The sequence below is a fragment of the Orcinus orca genome, chromosome 18 (genome assembly GCF_937001465.1).
Source record: "Orcinus orca chromosome 18, mOrcOrc1.1, whole genome shotgun sequence".
Classification (NCBI taxonomy): domain Eukaryota; kingdom Metazoa; phylum Chordata; class Mammalia; order Artiodactyla; family Delphinidae; genus Orcinus; species Orcinus orca.
In genome coordinates this window covers 48508620-48527560 of record NC_064576.1, presented here as the reverse complement: position 1 = coordinate 48527560, position 18941 = coordinate 48508620, and the positions used below count along the sequence as shown (strand labels likewise).

At 39.5% G+C, this 18941-nt stretch overlaps 1 protein-coding gene across 1 annotated transcript in view; it reads left to right on the top strand.

The window, feature by feature from the left end:
- Positions 1-806: 806 nt before the first annotated feature.
- Positions 807-18941, top strand: part of PCDH17 (protocadherin 17) — a 102645-nt gene continuing 84510 nt past the window's right edge. Inside the window, exon 1 of the mRNA XM_004279921.4 lies at positions 807-5889. Coding sequence (XP_004279969.1) covers positions 3322-5889 — 2568 coding nt within the window. The 5' untranslated portion in view covers positions 807-3321. The remainder of the gene's footprint in view (positions 5890-18941) is intronic.

The following is an 18941-nucleotide window of genomic DNA, read 5'->3' as shown; positions in this document are numbered from 1 at the left end:
TTCCTCTGGGGAGACACGGTCTCTCTTTCACCTTTTGCTTTCTTCTGAAACACTATATAATCAAGTGACTTTCCTTGCCGCGGTGCCTGGGGACAGCTGATTTTTCTCCGAGGATAAAGAAAGTTACATATTGATTGCTGTTGCTCGCGGTGTGTTGGCACTAGCGCGGGGCAGAAGCGGGCGCGCTAGCCCTCGCATTTACACACACTCACTGAAATACACAACACACACACCCCGCCTCAGAAACACACACACACCCCACGTACATACACACACACCCCACGTACATACACACACATCCCTCTGCACCTCATTTAGATGGGTCCATGCGCAGGCAGAAGATCTGCGCCTCCCTTGGTGTGAATGAGTGTATGGTGCGCGCGCGCGCGCGTGTGTGTGTGTGTATACAGAACCCTATCAGGTAAACCGCAGCTACCCTATTCTGCAAGCTCGCTGCGATTCCGGTTTCCGTGTACACCGGATAAAACAATAAATAAATCGCTGCCAGACTTTTTTTTTTTTTTTTTAAATTCTCTCTTTTCCAGAGGAAGACGGTGGAGGCGTTTCTCCCGGTAGTTAAAGACTCAGGAGACCCTGCGGCAAGGCCCTGGGCAAAGCCGCCACAGCACACACGGGGCTCGGCTAGCCCGGCTGGTCTCCCACGTAACTGATCTAATCAATGGCTCTGAAGCTCGGAGGCTCCGGGCTCCGCCCCCGCCAGTCTCTCCGCCGCCTTCCATTGGGCGCGGGCCGAGGAGGCAGAGTCTTGCTCCTCGCGCGGATTGGCTGGCAGGAAATCAGTATCAATGTTTAAGCGGCGGCGTGAGGTGAATAGACTCAGTCAGCAAGAGACGCTGGGGAGAAAGCAGGGACTGCGAGCCCCGCGGATGCGGCAGCGCGGAGGGCGGCTGGGGAGACGCTACTCCAACTGTTGAATTTTCACCTTTCATTTCCACCGATGCTTTGCTTGCGGAGATGGATATATTTGCTTTGAAATCCGCACGTCTTTCGCAGGCTGTGAGCTGATCGTGACAGGCACCAGACTGAGAGACCACCCGTGACAAAAAAGGAGGACCCCCCCCCCAAAAAAAACCAAAAAAGCAAAAACCTCCACAACGGACTGCACAATTAACTACGCACACCGGTGTTGGACTTTGTGAATAGAGAACATTGAGAGGAAAATCGTGAAATATGATGCGGGGCTAATCTGTGAACAGTCACTGTAATCCAGATTTGTTTTTCTTTTTTTCCCCCCAAGACTCTGAAAGATTTGGGGGTTCCTTACGCCTAACAAAAAGGGAAGGTTTTTTGTCGTTGTTTTGTTTTGTTTTTGTTTTTAAATAAATACACCTTGCAAAACAGACGCCTTGCTATCCAGAGCCTCGGACTCCGGCAGAAAGAGGTAGAGTAAAAGTGCTGCTGGATTCAGCTTCACCTCCTTCCTTCCCTCCCTCCCTTTCTCTCGCTTTTTCTTTTTCTCCAAAACATGAATCTGGCTTTTCTTTCTGTAGAGTGAGTCAGAGAAAGCGTTAGGAAGAAGCCACAACTAATGTCTGTGAAGGGAGGACGATGAGGCGAGAGTGAATACGATTCGTTCCGCTACTTCTGACTCATCCGGCAGATCGGAACACCTGCATTTCTGGATGTGTCATTCCCGTTTGTCGAGGCGCCTCGACAACCCGAAATAGTGTGTAGACAGACCCGTGCCTAGTATCCCCTGGGCGGTAGCTACCCGGGGAGGGCTCCCCTGGCTGGACCGCCGCGGCCGCAGCTCCTCGCCCGCTGCCCTCGCTAGTCGCCCAGAGAGACTGCGAGAGCGAGACTGCAGAATGCATCACGCCAAACCTTGATGCGTTCCTTTCATCCAGCCCACTCCTCCTACTATAGAAAAAATTGAAGAAAGAAAGAAAAAAAAGCCCGCACTTTATTCGCTTCAAATATTCACCACTTTTATTCCTCTCCAAGGTTTTCTTTTCTAGATGAAGAGACCTGGGAGGCAGGGCCATTGGAAGGAGATGCTGAATAGAAAGAAAAGAGAGGCACTTGACAGCCCAGCCCTGTGAATGCAGAGACTGTTTTCCTTCTAGCGAGAGACAGGGAGAGTGTGTGTGCGAGGACTGGGAGGGTGGCTCCCCCTTCTTTTTTATTCCTCCTCTCCCTTCCCCTTCAAATCTGCACATCCAACCATGAGTTGCCTGTTGATTTCCTTTCGCCTGGGAAGAAAAGCAAACTGGAATTAAACTGCATCGAGAGAAGTCCTTGCTTGTGGGGAGAGAATGGGATGGTAGCGGCGGCTACTGGCTCAGCGTAGAGAAATTACAGAGTGTGTTCTACCAACAGAGGCGGAGATACATCTATACATTTTTTCCCCTCCCAGTAGACTCAAACCGCAAATGCTGATCAGGCTGTGGCTTTCTTGACTTGGGGAAGAGCCTTTTCCGAGGAAGAGAGGGAGGAGCCTCGTGGAGGGAGGAAACTACAAATCGGGACACTAGTTCTTTGCGCTGCATTTCCTCCCCTCCCTTTGGCTGCTCGGAAAGGAGAGAGAGAGAGAGAGGAAAAAAATATATATCCTTGGCTGGGAGATGCAGTCTGCCGCCACCGCTGCCTCAGCCAGCAATGCAAGATTAGATCTCTAAATGCAGCAAAACACCGCCTGAAAACAGACCAACCCGCGAAGCAAGCAGATAATTCACAGGGCTCTGGCTATTTTGAAGCTTCAAATATATTTGACTGTCTCTTCGTTGTTCCTCATCCCCAGCAATTTCATCACAAGAGAGGAGAAACAAGTAAGGATTTCACTTTCTGATCTGCCTAGAGACACACCTCCCCGCTCCCTCCCCCACCCGATGTGAAGAGTATTCCGGAGGCAAAAAGCTGGAGTGGATTTGCAGCGCCCTAGCGGGAGCGAGGAAAACCTACGGATTCTTTAGCTCATTATCATCCTTCCCAAACGCGATTTCCTTCTTATCGCTTGTCTCATCGCTCAAGTTTGAGTCGCCCGAAGTCCGGGCGGGAGAGACAAAGCTCCGGGCTCGCCCCCAGCTGCAGGGAGCCGCCGCCTTGCTCAGTGCCCCTGCAGCTCTGCTGCACCGCTGCTTCTCGCCCAGTGCGGATGCTGTAGATCAACAGGTTCAGGGAACTTGAGCGGAATAAAGAGAGACCGCCGGGTGCCGCAGCCCGGGAGCGGAAGGAAGGAAGGATCCATAGACTTGTGGCTTGGATCGGGGTCGCACGCTGCGCCTGGGCCCCAAGCTGGCGCGCACCCATCCACTCGCCCCTCCAGTCCGGCTGCTCCTGACAGCACCCCACCGGTCTGGGATGTACCTTTCCATCTGCTGCTGTTTCCTCCTATGGGCCCCTGCCCTGACGCTCAAAAACCTGAACTACTCCGTGCCCGAGGAGCAAGGGGCCGGCACGGTGATCGGCAACATCGGCAAGGATGCTCGACTGCAGCCGGGGCTTCCGCCCGCAGAGCGAGGCGGCGGTGGCGGGCGAAGCAAGTCGGGTAGCTACCGGGTGCTGGAGAACTCGGCGCCGCACCTGCTGGACGTGGAAGCCGACAGCGGACTCCTCTACACGAAGCAGCGCATCGACCGCGAGTCCCTGTGCCGCCACAACACCAAGTGCCAGCTGTCCCTCGAGGTGTTTGCCAACGACAAGGAGATCTGCATGATCAAGGTAGAGATCCAGGACATCAACGACAATGCTCCCTCCTTCCCGTCGGACCAGATTGAGATGGACATCTCAGAGAACGCGGCCCCCGGCACCCGCTTCCCCCTCACCAGTGCGCATGACCCCGACGCGGGCGAGAATGGGCTCCGCACCTATCTGCTTACGCGCGACGACCACGGCCTCTTCGCGCTGGACGTCAAGTCCCGCGGCGACGGCACCAAGTTCCCAGAGCTGGTTATCCAGAAGGCCCTGGACCGCGAGCAGCAGAACCACCACACGCTCGTGCTGACCGCTCTGGATGGCGGCGAGCCGCCGCGCTCGGCCACCGTGCAGATCAACGTGAAGGTGATTGACTCTAACGACAACAGCCCCGTCTTTGAGGCGCCGTCCTACCTGGTGGAGTTGCCCGAGAACGCCCCGCTGGGCACCGTGGTCATTGATCTGAATGCCACCGACGCCGACGAGGGTCCCAACGGCGAAGTGCTCTACTCTTTCAGCAGCTATGTGCCCGACCGCGTACGGGAGCTCTTCTCCATCGACCCCAAGACCGGCCTGATCCGTGTCAAGGGCAACCTCGACTATGAGGAGAATGGGATGCTGGAGATCGACGTGCAGGCCCGAGACCTGGGTCCCAACCCCATCCCGGCCCACTGCAAGGTCACTGTGAAGCTCATCGACCGCAATGACAACGCTCCGTCCATTGGTTTTGTCTCCGTGCGCCAGGGGGCGCTGAGCGAGGCCGCTCCGCCCGGCACCGTCATCGCTCTGGTGCGGGTCACTGACCGAGACTCGGGCAAGAACGGGCAGCTGCAGTGCAGGGTCCTGGGCGGAGGAGGGGCGGGCGGCGGCGGCGGCCTGGGCGGGCCGGGCGGTTCCGTGCCCTTCAAACTTGAGGAGAACTACGACAACTTCTACACGGTGGTGACTGACCGCCCGTTGGACCGCGAGACACAGGACGAGTACAACGTGACAATCGTGGCACGGGACGGGGGCTCGCCTCCACTCAACTCCACCAAGTCGTTCGCCGTCAAGATTCTGGACGAGAATGACAACCCGCCTCGCTTCACCAAGGGACTCTACGTGCTGCAGGTGCACGAGAACAACATCCCAGGAGAGTACCTGGGCTCGGTGCTTGCCCAGGACCCTGACCTGGGCCAAAACGGCACAGTGTCCTACTCCATCCTGCCCTCGCACATCGGCGACGTGTCCATCTACACCTATGTGTCTGTGAACCCCACCAACGGGGCCATCTACGCCCTGCGCTCCTTTAACTACGAGCAGACCAAGGCTTTTGAGTTCAAGGTGCTTGCTAAGGACTCCGGGGCGCCCGCGCACTTGGAGAGCAACGCCACTGTGAGGGTGACAGTGCTAGACGTGAATGACAATGCTCCGGTGATCGTGCTGCCAACGTTGCAGAACGACACGGCTGAACTGCAGGTGCCGCGCAACGCCGGGCTAGGCTACCTGGTGAGCACCGTACGCGCCCTTGACAGCGACTTCGGCGAGAGCGGACGCCTCACCTACGAGATCGTAGACGGTAACGACGACCACCTGTTTGAAATCGATCCATCCAGCGGCGAGATCCGCACGCTGCACCCTTTCTGGGAGGACGTGACGCCGGTGGTGGAGCTGGTAGTGAAGGTGACTGACCACGGCAAGCCCACTCTGTCGGCGGTGGCCAAGCTCATCATCCGCTCGGTGAGCGGCTCTTTGCCCGAGGGGGTTCCCCGGGTGAACGGCGAGCAGCACCACTGGGACATGTCGCTGCCGCTCATAGTGACTCTGAGCACTATCTCCATCATCCTCCTAGCGGCCATGATCACTATCGCCGTCAAGTGCAAGCGCGAGAACAAGGAGATCCGCACTTACAACTGCCGCATCGCAGAGTACAGCCACCCGCAGCTGGGCGGGGGCAAGGGAAAGAAAAAGAAGATCAACAAAAATGATATCATGCTGGTACAGAGCGAGGTGGAAGAGAGGAATGCCATGAACGTCATGAACGTGGTGAGCAGCCCCTCCCTGGCTACCTCCCCCATGTACTTCGACTACCAGACCCGCCTGCCCCTCAGCTCGCCCCGGTCGGAGGTGATGTATCTCAAACCGTCCTCCAACAACCTGACTGTCCCTCAGGGACACGCGGGCTGCCACACCAGCTTCACCGGACAAGGGACTAATGCGAGCGAGACCCCGGCCACTCGGATGTCCATAATTCAGGTAGGAGACTCTTAGCATAACTGGGACTTTACATTTTGCTGGGTTTGGAGCTGTCCTGAAACCTTTGGAACAGGACTAGCCACACTGCTAGTAGCAGTGAGCAGGGAACTTTTTTAAATGAAAAGGATTTACACTTTTGTCACTGCGTGTACAACATATTCTATACATAACTCCTGCCGTGTAAATAGTCAAGAATCTACAAGATGTAAATGTCTTATTTTTGCATTTTTAAAGTTTATTTTTATAGGTTTTAAAATGTTGCCAGAGTTCACTATTTCATAGTTTATTTTACTTTATTTGTTGGTCTACATTTCTCTCCACAACAGAGAATTACTAGAGAGAGAAAAAAATTGTTTCAGTTAATTGACTTTAATTTTTTTTATTTCATTAAAAAAAAATCTGATGGCAAAAGAAAGAAATGTATACCCCAATATTAAGAAGTAAATTACCTGAAGCACAACATAGCAACCGGTCAGAATTCCAGAGCCTGAATCAATTTGATATAAGGTTTCATTCCCCACTCCCGGAAAAATATCAGTTTTTATATTTAAAAAGTGTTTTATATTTAAAAGTGCTCATGAATCTCATTTATTCTTCAGCTGAAACTGTAGCACAATGCATTAGTGTAGCTTAAGGGTTGGAACTGTGAATTATGCTCTGAAGATCTTTCAAAAGTTTGAAAAAATATAGGCTCTGGATAATGACTAGTATCTATCTATGAAAAGTTTATATTTATTTTGTCCTGTGATTTTTTTTCCTGGTCTTCTACCTTGGAGTCATTGAGGGATGAACAGAGTACACTAGAGGGGTGTACTCACTCTGTGCTGTTGAAAACAGGAGGCAAAGCTGCACTAAAGACACTGGTGCCAAAAAGAATTCAAGGTTGCATTTAGTTTGCATACTGAGTATTTTCAGTATATCTAGGTGATATTTAATATATATTAGATAGTATAATTTAAGGTTATTGGTATATGAAAAAAACTGACCCAGCATGGACACTAGACTCTAACAACAGCAGGTGACTATACTGTGTCTAGTTACTACCTAGTTTCTTTTCTCCACATACTGAGTTGTGTTATGAAAAAACCTTAATTCTTGCTTATTATGAATGCATGTTGCTACAAATTACTCTGGATGAACAATGCTTGAAATACAAAATTGAGTTTAACTGAAAGTGACATTTTGGGAGGAAGATTAGTCTGGGACAAATGAAAATAATTTGTTCACAGTTTTGTGCTTTGAAAAAGCAAATACTGTTTTTATTATTAAAACAGAGTAGTACAATTTCATAATCTTATACTTTTTAACATAAGTGTAACAAATACTAAAACTCAGCAGAACATTTTCTTATAATAGGGTAACGTCCTTGTAAAACAGACTCGTACTTGACGCTACCGAATACTAGAATATCCACTGTAGTATTAAATCACAACTTTTACAGTGTTTACTACACACCAGTAATCATGAATTTTTGGAGATCTATATAAAACTGAACAAGATATTCCTCCCATAAAAACTGTAGTTTCTATGAAAGTCTATGAGTGTGTAAAACTGGTATTTATGATAATTTCTTTAGAGGGATATATGTTAAATATATATATAGATCTTTTGCAGTCATTTTATAAATACACATTTGTTATATATCTTTCTTATATTTTTACCATTGACAGTTAAAAAGATATCACAGAGGGTTAATGCTTAATCTTTCACTTCAAGTACTATGAGTTGAATTCTTATTTAGGGTCCAGTAAAAATGAAGTTTGTGCAGCAGAATTCTCAGCAAGCCTGAATCCTGGTCAGATTAGTGAGGAACAATGTTGGATAGAAGTATCCAGGAGGTTTTGAGGGACAGGGGTCCCTATACAGTGTTTACACCTTACTGTTCTTGAAGCTGGTCGTTGCCCAAGGGATGGATGATGATGATTCCTCTCATTAGCAGTAAAACTTGAGCCAAAGCAAATCTCACACACACACACACACACACACACACACACGCACACACACACACACACACACACACACAAAGGGAGAGAGAGAGTTTAAACAGCAAACAAAGGAGACAAACTTCCTTGCTATTCCCTTTCTTCTGGAATCTTAATTCATGCCATAAAGACACAGAAAATGTTTAAGTTCTTGAATTTGTTTCCATAGTGGCTCAGTTGCCCATATTGCTTCTGCCCTGGAAATATCTTCAATATAAAATGTTAAAACAGGCTCTTTTTTTTTTTTTCTATTGAATTTTTGTTGTCCTATAAGGGATGCCTTTTAAATTCCTAGTATGTTAATTCCTTTTAAATGTGTCAGGTTTTTCTCAGTGCCTATTATGGAGAAAAGAGTAAGCTGACTACAGTGACCTTGCTGTCCTTCTTTTTTTTTAAACTAGTGTGCTGCACTTTGTGCTGACGTGACATGCCCAAATTAAAGTGTTCAGGTGTCTCATATTCTTGTTTCAAGTGCATTTATTAGCGTGTGTTTATTTAACACAGCCTGCTGAGGAAACACACTATTAATCTCATGTATATTTCTGAAGGAAGAATTTTAATTCACAGTGCAACTGGGCTGGCAGCTACTAGGTCTGGTTTATCTTTATTTTCCAGCATCTTGGGTGCTGTTTAGAATATTCCCAGAGTATTTCTATTGATGGAATGAAAATAATATCATAATTGTTTTGAGATAGAATGGTAAAGAGTGGTGATATGAAACAGGAACTCTAGGACTTAAAAGACTCATGTTACAGCTCAAGTTCAAATTTCTCAAAAGATTTTGTGTGAATCGCAGGGTCTAAAATTTTAAGATTAAGATATATAGGTTTGGGAGCATAAGAGTATTTTTATTGAAAATGGATACAGAACAGTCATGTAAACTGGTGTAGAAACAGTGGTTCAGGGGAAAGTATTTTATGGCAGATTTTCTTCAAGTTTCTCAGTCCAAGTAAAGTCAGCCTATGAACTGTTTAATCACTATTGACTAGTGATTAAAATATCCTCAGTGGTGTGAATCATAATATAACATTGTTATAATGAGATATTTTATTTATTTTAAAGCTACAAAAGTGATTTGTGAAAAATAGGAACATAGATTTTGTGATAGGTAAGGCAAACATATTATTAAGCAAATTTATAAAAGCACTCTTCATAGGAGCAATTTCCATGTGAATTATTTCATAGGTTAATATGAGAATCTGAAATCAAGTAGAGGTCATTACTAATTGTCACGAGTAACTGCTAATCGTGGTTTATCAAGAATTATTTGTCCCGGGGTAACTTTTCAACAGGTGTTTTCAATGAAGGTCATGCTGTGAAGAGGGAGGAGGCTGGGGACTTCTCACTGGTGGGAGAAATTTCCAGTTTTGTTGGAACATCTGTATTTTCAGAATTTTTTTTGGTAGCACGTAAAATGTAGTCATTTTAATATGCTGTCATAGAAGAAAATATATTGAGCCAGCAGAATAAGATCTATTGAAATACATTTTTAAAAGGTATACATTCTTACACAGTGTTTTACAGTTCAGTTTTAAAAGATTCACATTTCGGTTGACTTTAGATTTTTTATGCTGGAAGAGGAAATCCTTTTGATATAACTGGACGGCCTTTTCAATAAAAGCAAATTAAACACTTATAATCAATACAGATATATAAAAATGAGATTGAGGAATAGAGGGCTAAAGTATCATAGTGTAGACAATAAACTCAGTATTTTAGAATGAAAGGGTGAAAGAAAAAGTCTTTCCTAGCAACATTAACCATTGTCTGCCTTGTTACTACTTCTCTAATACAAGAGATTCTTGGCTTGAGACTCAGATGAGTTTTCAAGGCCATGATGTTCAAAAATTCATACTCTAGTATGTTAGTGATTTCAGTAACAAGCACAAAGTGTGTGAACAATTTTTTCGTTTACGATTTTAAAGAGTTTTTACAGTGTTATTCCAATATGGCACAGTTTGATCAATTACATGCATTTATTTCCATAAACTTGATATACGTCTCTATTTCTAGGGGTTTGGTGGGCTGAGAAGGAAGGGGATATCCCTTTCTTACTGCATGCCTCTAGTACTATCTTGTCCACTTTTCTTTTTTTTTAGAAGTTTTTTAAAAGATAGGATTAATTTCTACTTCAAATTAACATGAGTACACAATCATAAAATATATATTTCTGTTTTACCATATATTAAAAGTAGCACAAATAAAGTGGAAGCAAGTTTAACTAAAAAGATAATGCTTAAAGTGGTTTGAGTTTCTTTGGAGAAGAGTTTAAAATCCAAATTATTATAATCATTCTTAATATATTATTTTTATTCTTAGTTTTGTGTGCACCCATGAAAATCTCAGCTTCAACGTAAATCTCTCTACATTTCTCTATTTTATAATAATATGAAAACACAAAACACATAACTTTTTTACTATATGAATTAGAAACCTGAGAATCTCATTTTTAATATTAGTTGATCTAACTACTCATGAGGTATTAACTTCTTTACCGATTAGTTTTTAGTTTTCAATACAATTCTCAAAATATTAGCTAGGTAGTACTTTATCATCCTTACAGTCTTATCCTTACATTCTTATCAGTCTTTTAAAAATGTAAGAGTAAGATGATTTTTAATTTTACTTAAGGTCTTTTAGTGAGTTCTATAATTTTACTTGAATTCTATGACTGAATTTTATAATATCAATAAATATTGTCATATAGAAATCTGCACGGATGATGACTTTGAAATTTTATTCTTGGCCTCATCACGTTATTTAAGGCTGTGTGCGATCATGAAAAGTATCAGATCATAGAAAAGTATGCCCTAAAATTCCTATCTCAACTTCTTGAACATATTTTCTGGTCAAGAAAAAAATTGTACATGTTCTAAAACATTACCTATTGCCTATAACTATATTGATCAAGCCACACCCAAAAAATAAAATAAAAACATATTTTCTAGAAACTTTTCTTTATAAAGTTGATATTATAATGCATATTATTCACTGTTTTATGGTACACAGATACACATTTATATATGAGGCTAAAATAAATGAATTATTCTTAAAAGAATCCCAAATATCATCCCCTAAAGGACTAAGAAATATACATATCTTAAAAGAAAAACTCCTTAAAAATCTCCAGATAAATATTTAATATTGTTGAAAATACAGTGTTTATACTTTATCGTGTTTCACTACCATTGTCAGGTTTCAAATTTTACAGTTGTTGCTGCTTGTGTAATATAATGCAGTAAAAATATATCTATAAAAGATGTAAATTAAGAAAATATTTAAAAATTTTAAGATTAATAAAGGTTTACATGCATTTACTGCAGTGAAGGTCATCTCTGCCCATATTTATGAAAATGTGAGGAATCAAACTTCCTGGCAAAATTAACATATGTGTATATGTATATATATGCCTTTATATTTTCAGTATAATGTACATAAATACTCAAGCACAAATATTAGCCCATTTTTATACTTTCTTAGTTCAAAGGTAGTTCTCCTCTTATTAAGGAGGAACTCAAACCTTTATTTTTCTTTGAAAATATTTTAAAACTTGATGACTCACTGTTTTAAAACTTCAAACATTTTGAAGTTCCTTAAAGTAGAGCTAGTTATTCCAGAGCAATTAAGGAACACCTGGTCTTCAGTGAACAATAGGTTGGAGTTTAGGTAGATTGAGAGAAAAAAAAATTCATGCAAGTTTCTGATTCTTTGGTGAGGATGGTGGGATGGCTGGAGGAACTGTGAGAATATATGCTGGGAGTCTGATGATGAAACAACAGGACGAAGGTGAAGCCACTAGAACTGGGTTCATGCCAGTCGGGAAGTGAAGCTTAACACCCCTATGCTGAGAAGTCTTGCAATACACTCAATTCTTACAGATGCACCTGCTAATTATGATATTAGTCATTGCTCCAGAATGTGTTCCCTTCAGTGATGCTTCTGTTTAATAAATCCCACAGGGCATTATCTTAAAGCCATATTTTAGTAAAGCCATTAGGGAATTTTTTTTTTCTATTGAATTCCTTCAATCAATGACTCTATATTTGTTAGAGAATAGCGTCAAGGTAATTTTGCCTATCAATTTGAAGATAGTGTGACTTCTGCCACCCACCTACAAAACACTTAAATCTTCATCAGACCTACACTAATTTATTGTCAACCAGTTTAGAAGAGGAGACGCTGACAAGAATTCCCTTCAGTGGCACACAGTATTTTACAGTTAGTCATAGCTTTCACCAGTAGCTTTGATGGTGATATATTGCTATCCTTTGGTCTCCTGAAATAAAGAATCTATAATAAAGGAGTCCTTAATGACATCAACATTCTGTACCATGACTAAGCAGAAGTCTGCTCTCACCTCCTTGCTACTGCAGAAGTATAAATTCAATATTTTTAAGGTAAAGCAAAAAAAAAAAAATGTAACAAAATACAAATGCAAAGTTGTGGCATTGTAGGTGGCATTTTTCACTTGTGTGCCCCATGGTTTCCCAGTGATAGACTGTAAAATTGGTTTCAGACAGTGTTTGAGAAAATCTATTGATATACATGTGACACACTTCTATTTGTTCTGGTCCTAGTGATATTCTGATTACTGGTATTCAGAGGCTCTGCCCTGGATATATTCCAGGGAGCTTTATTGTATTGAAATGACTCTTACAGTTCATTGAGCATCTAGCATAAATGTACTAAATATGATTGGCACGTTTGCGTATATTTATTCAAAAAATAAGGCAGTTAAACAGCATAATTATGGGAAAATGAATCATAACAATAAAAGACCATTTAAGTTAACAAGCTTTGTGATCAAAGGATAAATACAGGTTGGATAAATTAGACTTTAGATGTAACTAATCTACATAAATAGACTTTGGTCTGATTAGGGGAAAGGAATATATTAAAATAATTTAATGGTATTAGAAATGCATTTTATTTCAGACATTATGAAATATTTAAAAACGAGTTATTTTCTTTATGTTTCTATTTGATGAAATGGTCATGAACCATATTTGTGTTGAATGAAAAATGGGCAAAGTAAAGATGACTATTATCTTGTAAGCTTCTGTTTGGTAGAATATACCCTGTCTGAACAATATTTATTGTCTTTTAGACTTTTAATGTTTTTGATTGATTTTTAATTAGTGGCACACATTAAAGGGACCATTTAAAGGACAGTTTCTTGTTTACTTCCTTTATCAGCTAAAAGCAACCTTTGTAAAATATGAAAGTGTGAGCATTAAAAGTCTATTTCAAGTTTTCAAAGCTATATATTCATAATTGTTTTGTAGGTATATACTGTTTTTAAGAAACACTAGATACATGTTTGTAAATTATATTAATACTTAATGTAGGCAATGACTTTATGTTCTCAAACTTTCTAATGCTATTTTGATGGCATATATATGTTTAAATAACAGATTTAACTTAGGTGACTCAACTAATTTCTTTCCAACAACTGTGGTGCTTAGATATGTTTTCTTCAGCTTCATTTAGTGGTAACTTTTTAAAAATGTAATTTAAGCATAAGTCATCAATTGGTATACTTCTTTACAATATTTCTACCTGAATCCTTAATAATCATTGCTAAGCAATGATTGGGTTGGACTTATACCCAGAATTTTTATGCCCTCCAATTCAATAAAACTCAAATTGAAATATACACATATATCCTAAATTTTGATATCTTTCTTTTATAAAGCAGAAACACAAGTATTTTATTGTAGGGAGACATGTTCACAGGGTCAAAATTTATTTTTTTATTGTTATAATCCAATTTTAGAATGTCTTAGAAAAATTCTTAAATTTTTATTTATTTGCAGTACGAACACTTGTATCAGTTTTGAAACCTAAAATTATAGTTTTCACTCTTAAGATATATTAATTCCTTTTCTCTTCACAGACCCCAATTTAAATACCTTTGCTGAAAGCTCTTCATTTCATTTACCACAGAATATTTTACCAGAATATACTGAGATTATTTTAGGACTGCATATTTGGTAGACTTTTGCTATTTTTCCACAACACCAGAGCAATTGCATATACAGAGCTGATACTTATAAAGGCAGTTCACCTATAATTACCATGAGAAGGATTATCTAACCACAGTGTAAAGTGATCAAAATGCACTTTTACTGATGTCCCCATTTCAGTAGATGAGGTAACAGTAAGAAGTTAGAATGCTTGAGAAATAATATGTTTAAAATCTTAGCAAAACTTACTAAGAAAAAATGTTATCCTTTAGTACTTGGAAAAACAGGACTTAACTTTAAAAGGGGATATTTTCCATTTCAAACTTGATAATTGCTTAGTGATACATCTTTATATAAATATGAGGCATAAAAATTTTCTGAAATTTTGAAATTTGAAAAATAATTAGCTTTGATTTCAATAGTTCTATCAGCAAAACCCCAAAAGATTATCTAAATATTGGTGAATTCTATTACTGTGTCTTCTTGAGGCACAAAATTCTCTCTATTTTGCTTTAGCAGTTTTGCATCTATTTAAAAATAGTTTATCCAAAATTAACTTATTGAATTAAGAATGTGAATAAGAGGAGTTATAAGTCATGCAAAATGAAAGAGAAATCAGCCATCTATCATTACTAACATTCCCATTAAGACAGAATTAAAGATTATATGCAAACTTGCCTTCACATAGTTTGAAGGCAAGACACTTGATTTATTTATTTTTATTATTATTTTAGCTTTTCATGACCTTGTGTAACATTAATGAATTGCTTTTTCTTTTTATTTTAAGCCAACTCTTACTCTCTTATTTTAATCTTCATTGATTAAATCAGAAATTTCTGATTAATGAGAAATTTTGGAGGTACAGTTGACTCTTACTTGGCATGGTATATGCGTGGAATGCATTTGTAATTTTAGGAACTATGAAAATATTTTGGTGCTAATGCATGAACCTAAATGTAGATAAAGACAGGATGACTGAGAGCAGATATTGTATGAAAAATAGGAAATACTTTAATACAACACATATATTGAAAAAATAGTTTATAACCTTGCACTTTTAGTGTTGGCAGATGCACGGATAGTAATTATTAGCTAAATTTCGAGATCCTGAACTTCTAGGAAAGCTACTATTTATTCCTAGATAATAATAAGGCAGGAAATAAGAGAACTATCCTACTAAACAAATCTCACTCACAGGCAAGATAAGGGTTATTGACAAAAGCCTACTCTGCAGTGTGGCCCTGATATCAGGTGTGCCAGTACCAACAAATGAAGCAAAATGGCTAAGTTGGGAGAAACTAAATGACAGGAAATACATTTAAGGAGACATTTTTTTTTCTGATTTTGAGCAATAGACTTTCCATGATTTCTTTTTTTTATAATTAAGGCAATTACATATTTATTTGGGTTAGAATGCATGCCTGGTTCCCTATCTCAAAACGCTATTTGTTACCACCTGTGGCTATTTCTATTTAAAAAAAGAAACATAATTACTATGAGTCTCAGCAGTCTTAGAGTAAATTTTTGCAATTACAATGCTTCCCTTGGGCAGATGTGTGAAAATGGCAGATTAATTCCTGCCAGGATCTTTCTGTTCCTCGTGCATTTTTAGGTTTGGTGTTGCCTGCTTATTAGAGTGGCTCTGTTTGCTCTGGTTAAAGGTTATGTCAGTGTTTCCATAGTAAATCTCTAGAAATGAAGATCCACAAGTCAGCCATTAAATTTTGCCTTAGGTGAAAAGTTGACATGTAACTTCTCAGCAAAGGAGTAGATAATATTTTCCATCGCACTCCTCTGTTGTCTGGTTAAGTTTGAAGTAAATGGTAGTAGGACCATTTGACAGTGTTGAGAAAGCAGGACTTAGACTAGCAGGCAAAAAGAAAAGTGCACTCTTTTGAACTATAAAATAATATCTAGTCAACAGAAGTGGATGGAAGTATTTTAATTCTGTGCCTGATCCTAAAGCTACTTAATGCATAAGAATTTTAAAGAGCCACAATAAAAATATTGAGGCTGGATAGCTAACGAGATTTAACATTCTATCAATTTCCATTCATTCCTTCTTTTGATTGTGATATGTTAACTCTATTCTTTTTTTTCTTTTTAATTGGGGTATAGTTGCTTTATAATGCTGTGTTAGTTTCTGCTGTACAGCAAAGTGAATCAGCTATATGTATATATATATATCCCCTCCCTCTTGAACCTCCCTCCCCCCACCATCCCACCCATCTAGGTCACCACAGAGCACCAGCCTGAGCTCCCTGCGCTATACAGCAGGTTCCCACTAGCTATCTATTTTACACGTGGTAGTGTATATATATCAATCACAATCTCCCAATTCATTCCACCCTCCCTTCCCCCTGCTGTGCCCACACGTCCGTTCTCTATGTCTGCGTCCCTATTCTTAATAAAGATCTAATTGATCTACACACAAAATAATGTTATTAAGTCTGAACAGTTTTAAATCTCTGGGTCAGTGTTGTAACTCTTTATTAGTAAAGTTAATTTGTCACAAAGCAGTCTAGATAGGAGAATGCTTGAGGACAGTGACCACATCCACCTTGCTTGTCGTTATAGTTGAGAGAACCTAGCATGGTTTCTATTGCATAGTGGGCACTTAAAATATGAATTATTTGTAATGTCTTGTGATCACTGATCAGATATGAGCAGGAGCTTGGATTCAGAATTAGAAATTACTAAGGTCAAACCTAAGATATTACATACAGAAACATGCTGAAATAAGGATCTGTTGCTAAATAATCTATTTTAAGGTGGCCTATTTGATAATTTTTATTTAATAGTTGTTACCTTTTTAATAACTACAATGAAAATTCCTATACAGTTCTATTGATAATATTACCAATTCATGGAAAAAAACCAGGTGATCAAGGTTCACAATTATGAGCATCAATCTTTTCAGAATGTGTTTATATTTATGCGTGTGTATGTTAATCCATATATATATCCATAAATGTATTTACATTGTATCAAGAGAAATAGTGGTGGTAAGAGAGTATCTTTCATCTTTTGTTCTGTTCCTTGGTATGGTTAATAAAATATTGAAACTATGCAATTCAGGTGTTATATTAAGGCTTTGAAAATCACACAGCTCTAGTAAATTAAGAAACTAATGTGATCCTTTTTTCTATGTTTTAATTAATTTTAAGATAATTATATTTATAGAGACCATAAAATATACACTTATTTTCTATATGAAATTTTAATGAAATTATAGATAAACTGTAAATAGTAATTTTGATTACATTTATTTGTATTTGTTGACAAATACATTTATTTGTATTTCTTATGATTTAATCACTTTGGTACCAGCAATTTGCCATTTGATGACGGGAAAAGAAAATCACCATGGGCAGTTATCAAATGTATGTAATAATACAAACTCAACTTACAAAACTTTTCTTGAAATTTCAGAATCTATCTTGCGTAGGTAATGTGAAATTTCAGTGCCCATTTTGGGGAAACATAAACTACATGTTCATGTAAACAGTATTTTCCCATTTCAGTATTGTTATTTAAAATACATCCACAACCTGCAAAGTTGTTCAATCCATAATCATTAATTCAAGAATAAGTAATGAAATAATTTAAAACACTTAACTGAAATACTTTACTACTTTTAAGCTACCGTAGGACTTAATTACTATTTATCTGAATTTTAAATTTTGATAGCAAAATTCAAGTCAAACAATAAGGAGGCTTAGTAGAATAAAGGCTTCAAGCAGAACGAGCTTTCAAACCATATTCAAAATTTAATTATCCTCATTTGCCAGAATAGCTGAGATTCAAAATGATGGGGGAAAAAAACAATAGAAAGGAGCATAGAAATATAAATTTAAGAAGTTTAGGATTCATTGTCAATTACCATTTATAAAGAAGAGAAGGACTTTTGGAAAGCTTAAACTAATAGTGTCAAATATTATGTAACATTAGCCTACAAATAACAAGTTCTCAATGGAGACATATATATCCACAATTATCTAGACATTATAGTTCAAGTCTATCTGTAAATTCACCCTGGAATATTTGGCATTTTGGGGAAAGAAGGCCCATCAGCAGTCAGAGCTGCTCTCTCCAGAAGGAAAACCAGGGTGGGTCTTGGTTTCCTGGCACTACAAGAGGCCTGTGTATCTGGGGAAGATATTCTTTTACACATAGTGGATCAGAAGCTGGACCTGTAATACTTCATAATCTGTCTGAATTTTAATTCTTTCTCAGAATGTGCTTGTTCTTGAACTATCATACATGTGTTTTTTTTTTTTTTTTTTTTTTTTTTAGAAAAAGAATACAGCTGAGAAATCTTCTGGAAAGGTGGCTTCCAGATAATGTTGGTAGAATGTGAATGTTTCGCAAATATACTAGTTTTCATGAGTTTAGTCTTCACATAAAACCGTATAATCTAAACACATGTATCATCTGCTTAAATTTTTCAAAAGTTGTTTATATAACTGAAAAGTATTATCAAAACACATAATTTGAGTGAAGCAAATGGAAAGGAATTATTATTTTGTCTTATACTGACCTGTTCTAATTCTTTTCTTCCTATCTTTGCCGTCTGGTCTCTTTTCTGTGATATCCATTCAGAAAATTTATTTTTACAGGGATACCTTAAGAATGTTGCACATTAGTATATAGCTTAAATATTTTAAAAGAATGTAGATATATAGGTTGATGAGACCATGGTGGTATTTATCAACAGATTAATATTTAACTATAGAGTTTTCCCTCAGTATTTGTGAGGAATATGTTCTAGGACCTCCGTGGATTCCAAAATCCAAAGATGCTCAAGTCCCTTATGTAAAATGGCATAGTATTTGCATATAACCTACACACATCCTCACATATACTTTAAATTATCTCTAGGTTACTCACAATACCAAATGCAATGTACATGCTATGTAAATAGTTCTAAATACAATGTAAATGCTAGTTAAATAGTTGCCAGCTTGCAGCAAATTAAAGTTTTGCTTTTTGGAACTTTCTGGATTTTTTTTTCCCCAAATACTTTCTGTCTGAGATTGGTTGAATCTGAGAATGTGTAACCTGAGGATACGGAGAGCTTGACTACATATACATTTGGACTTGA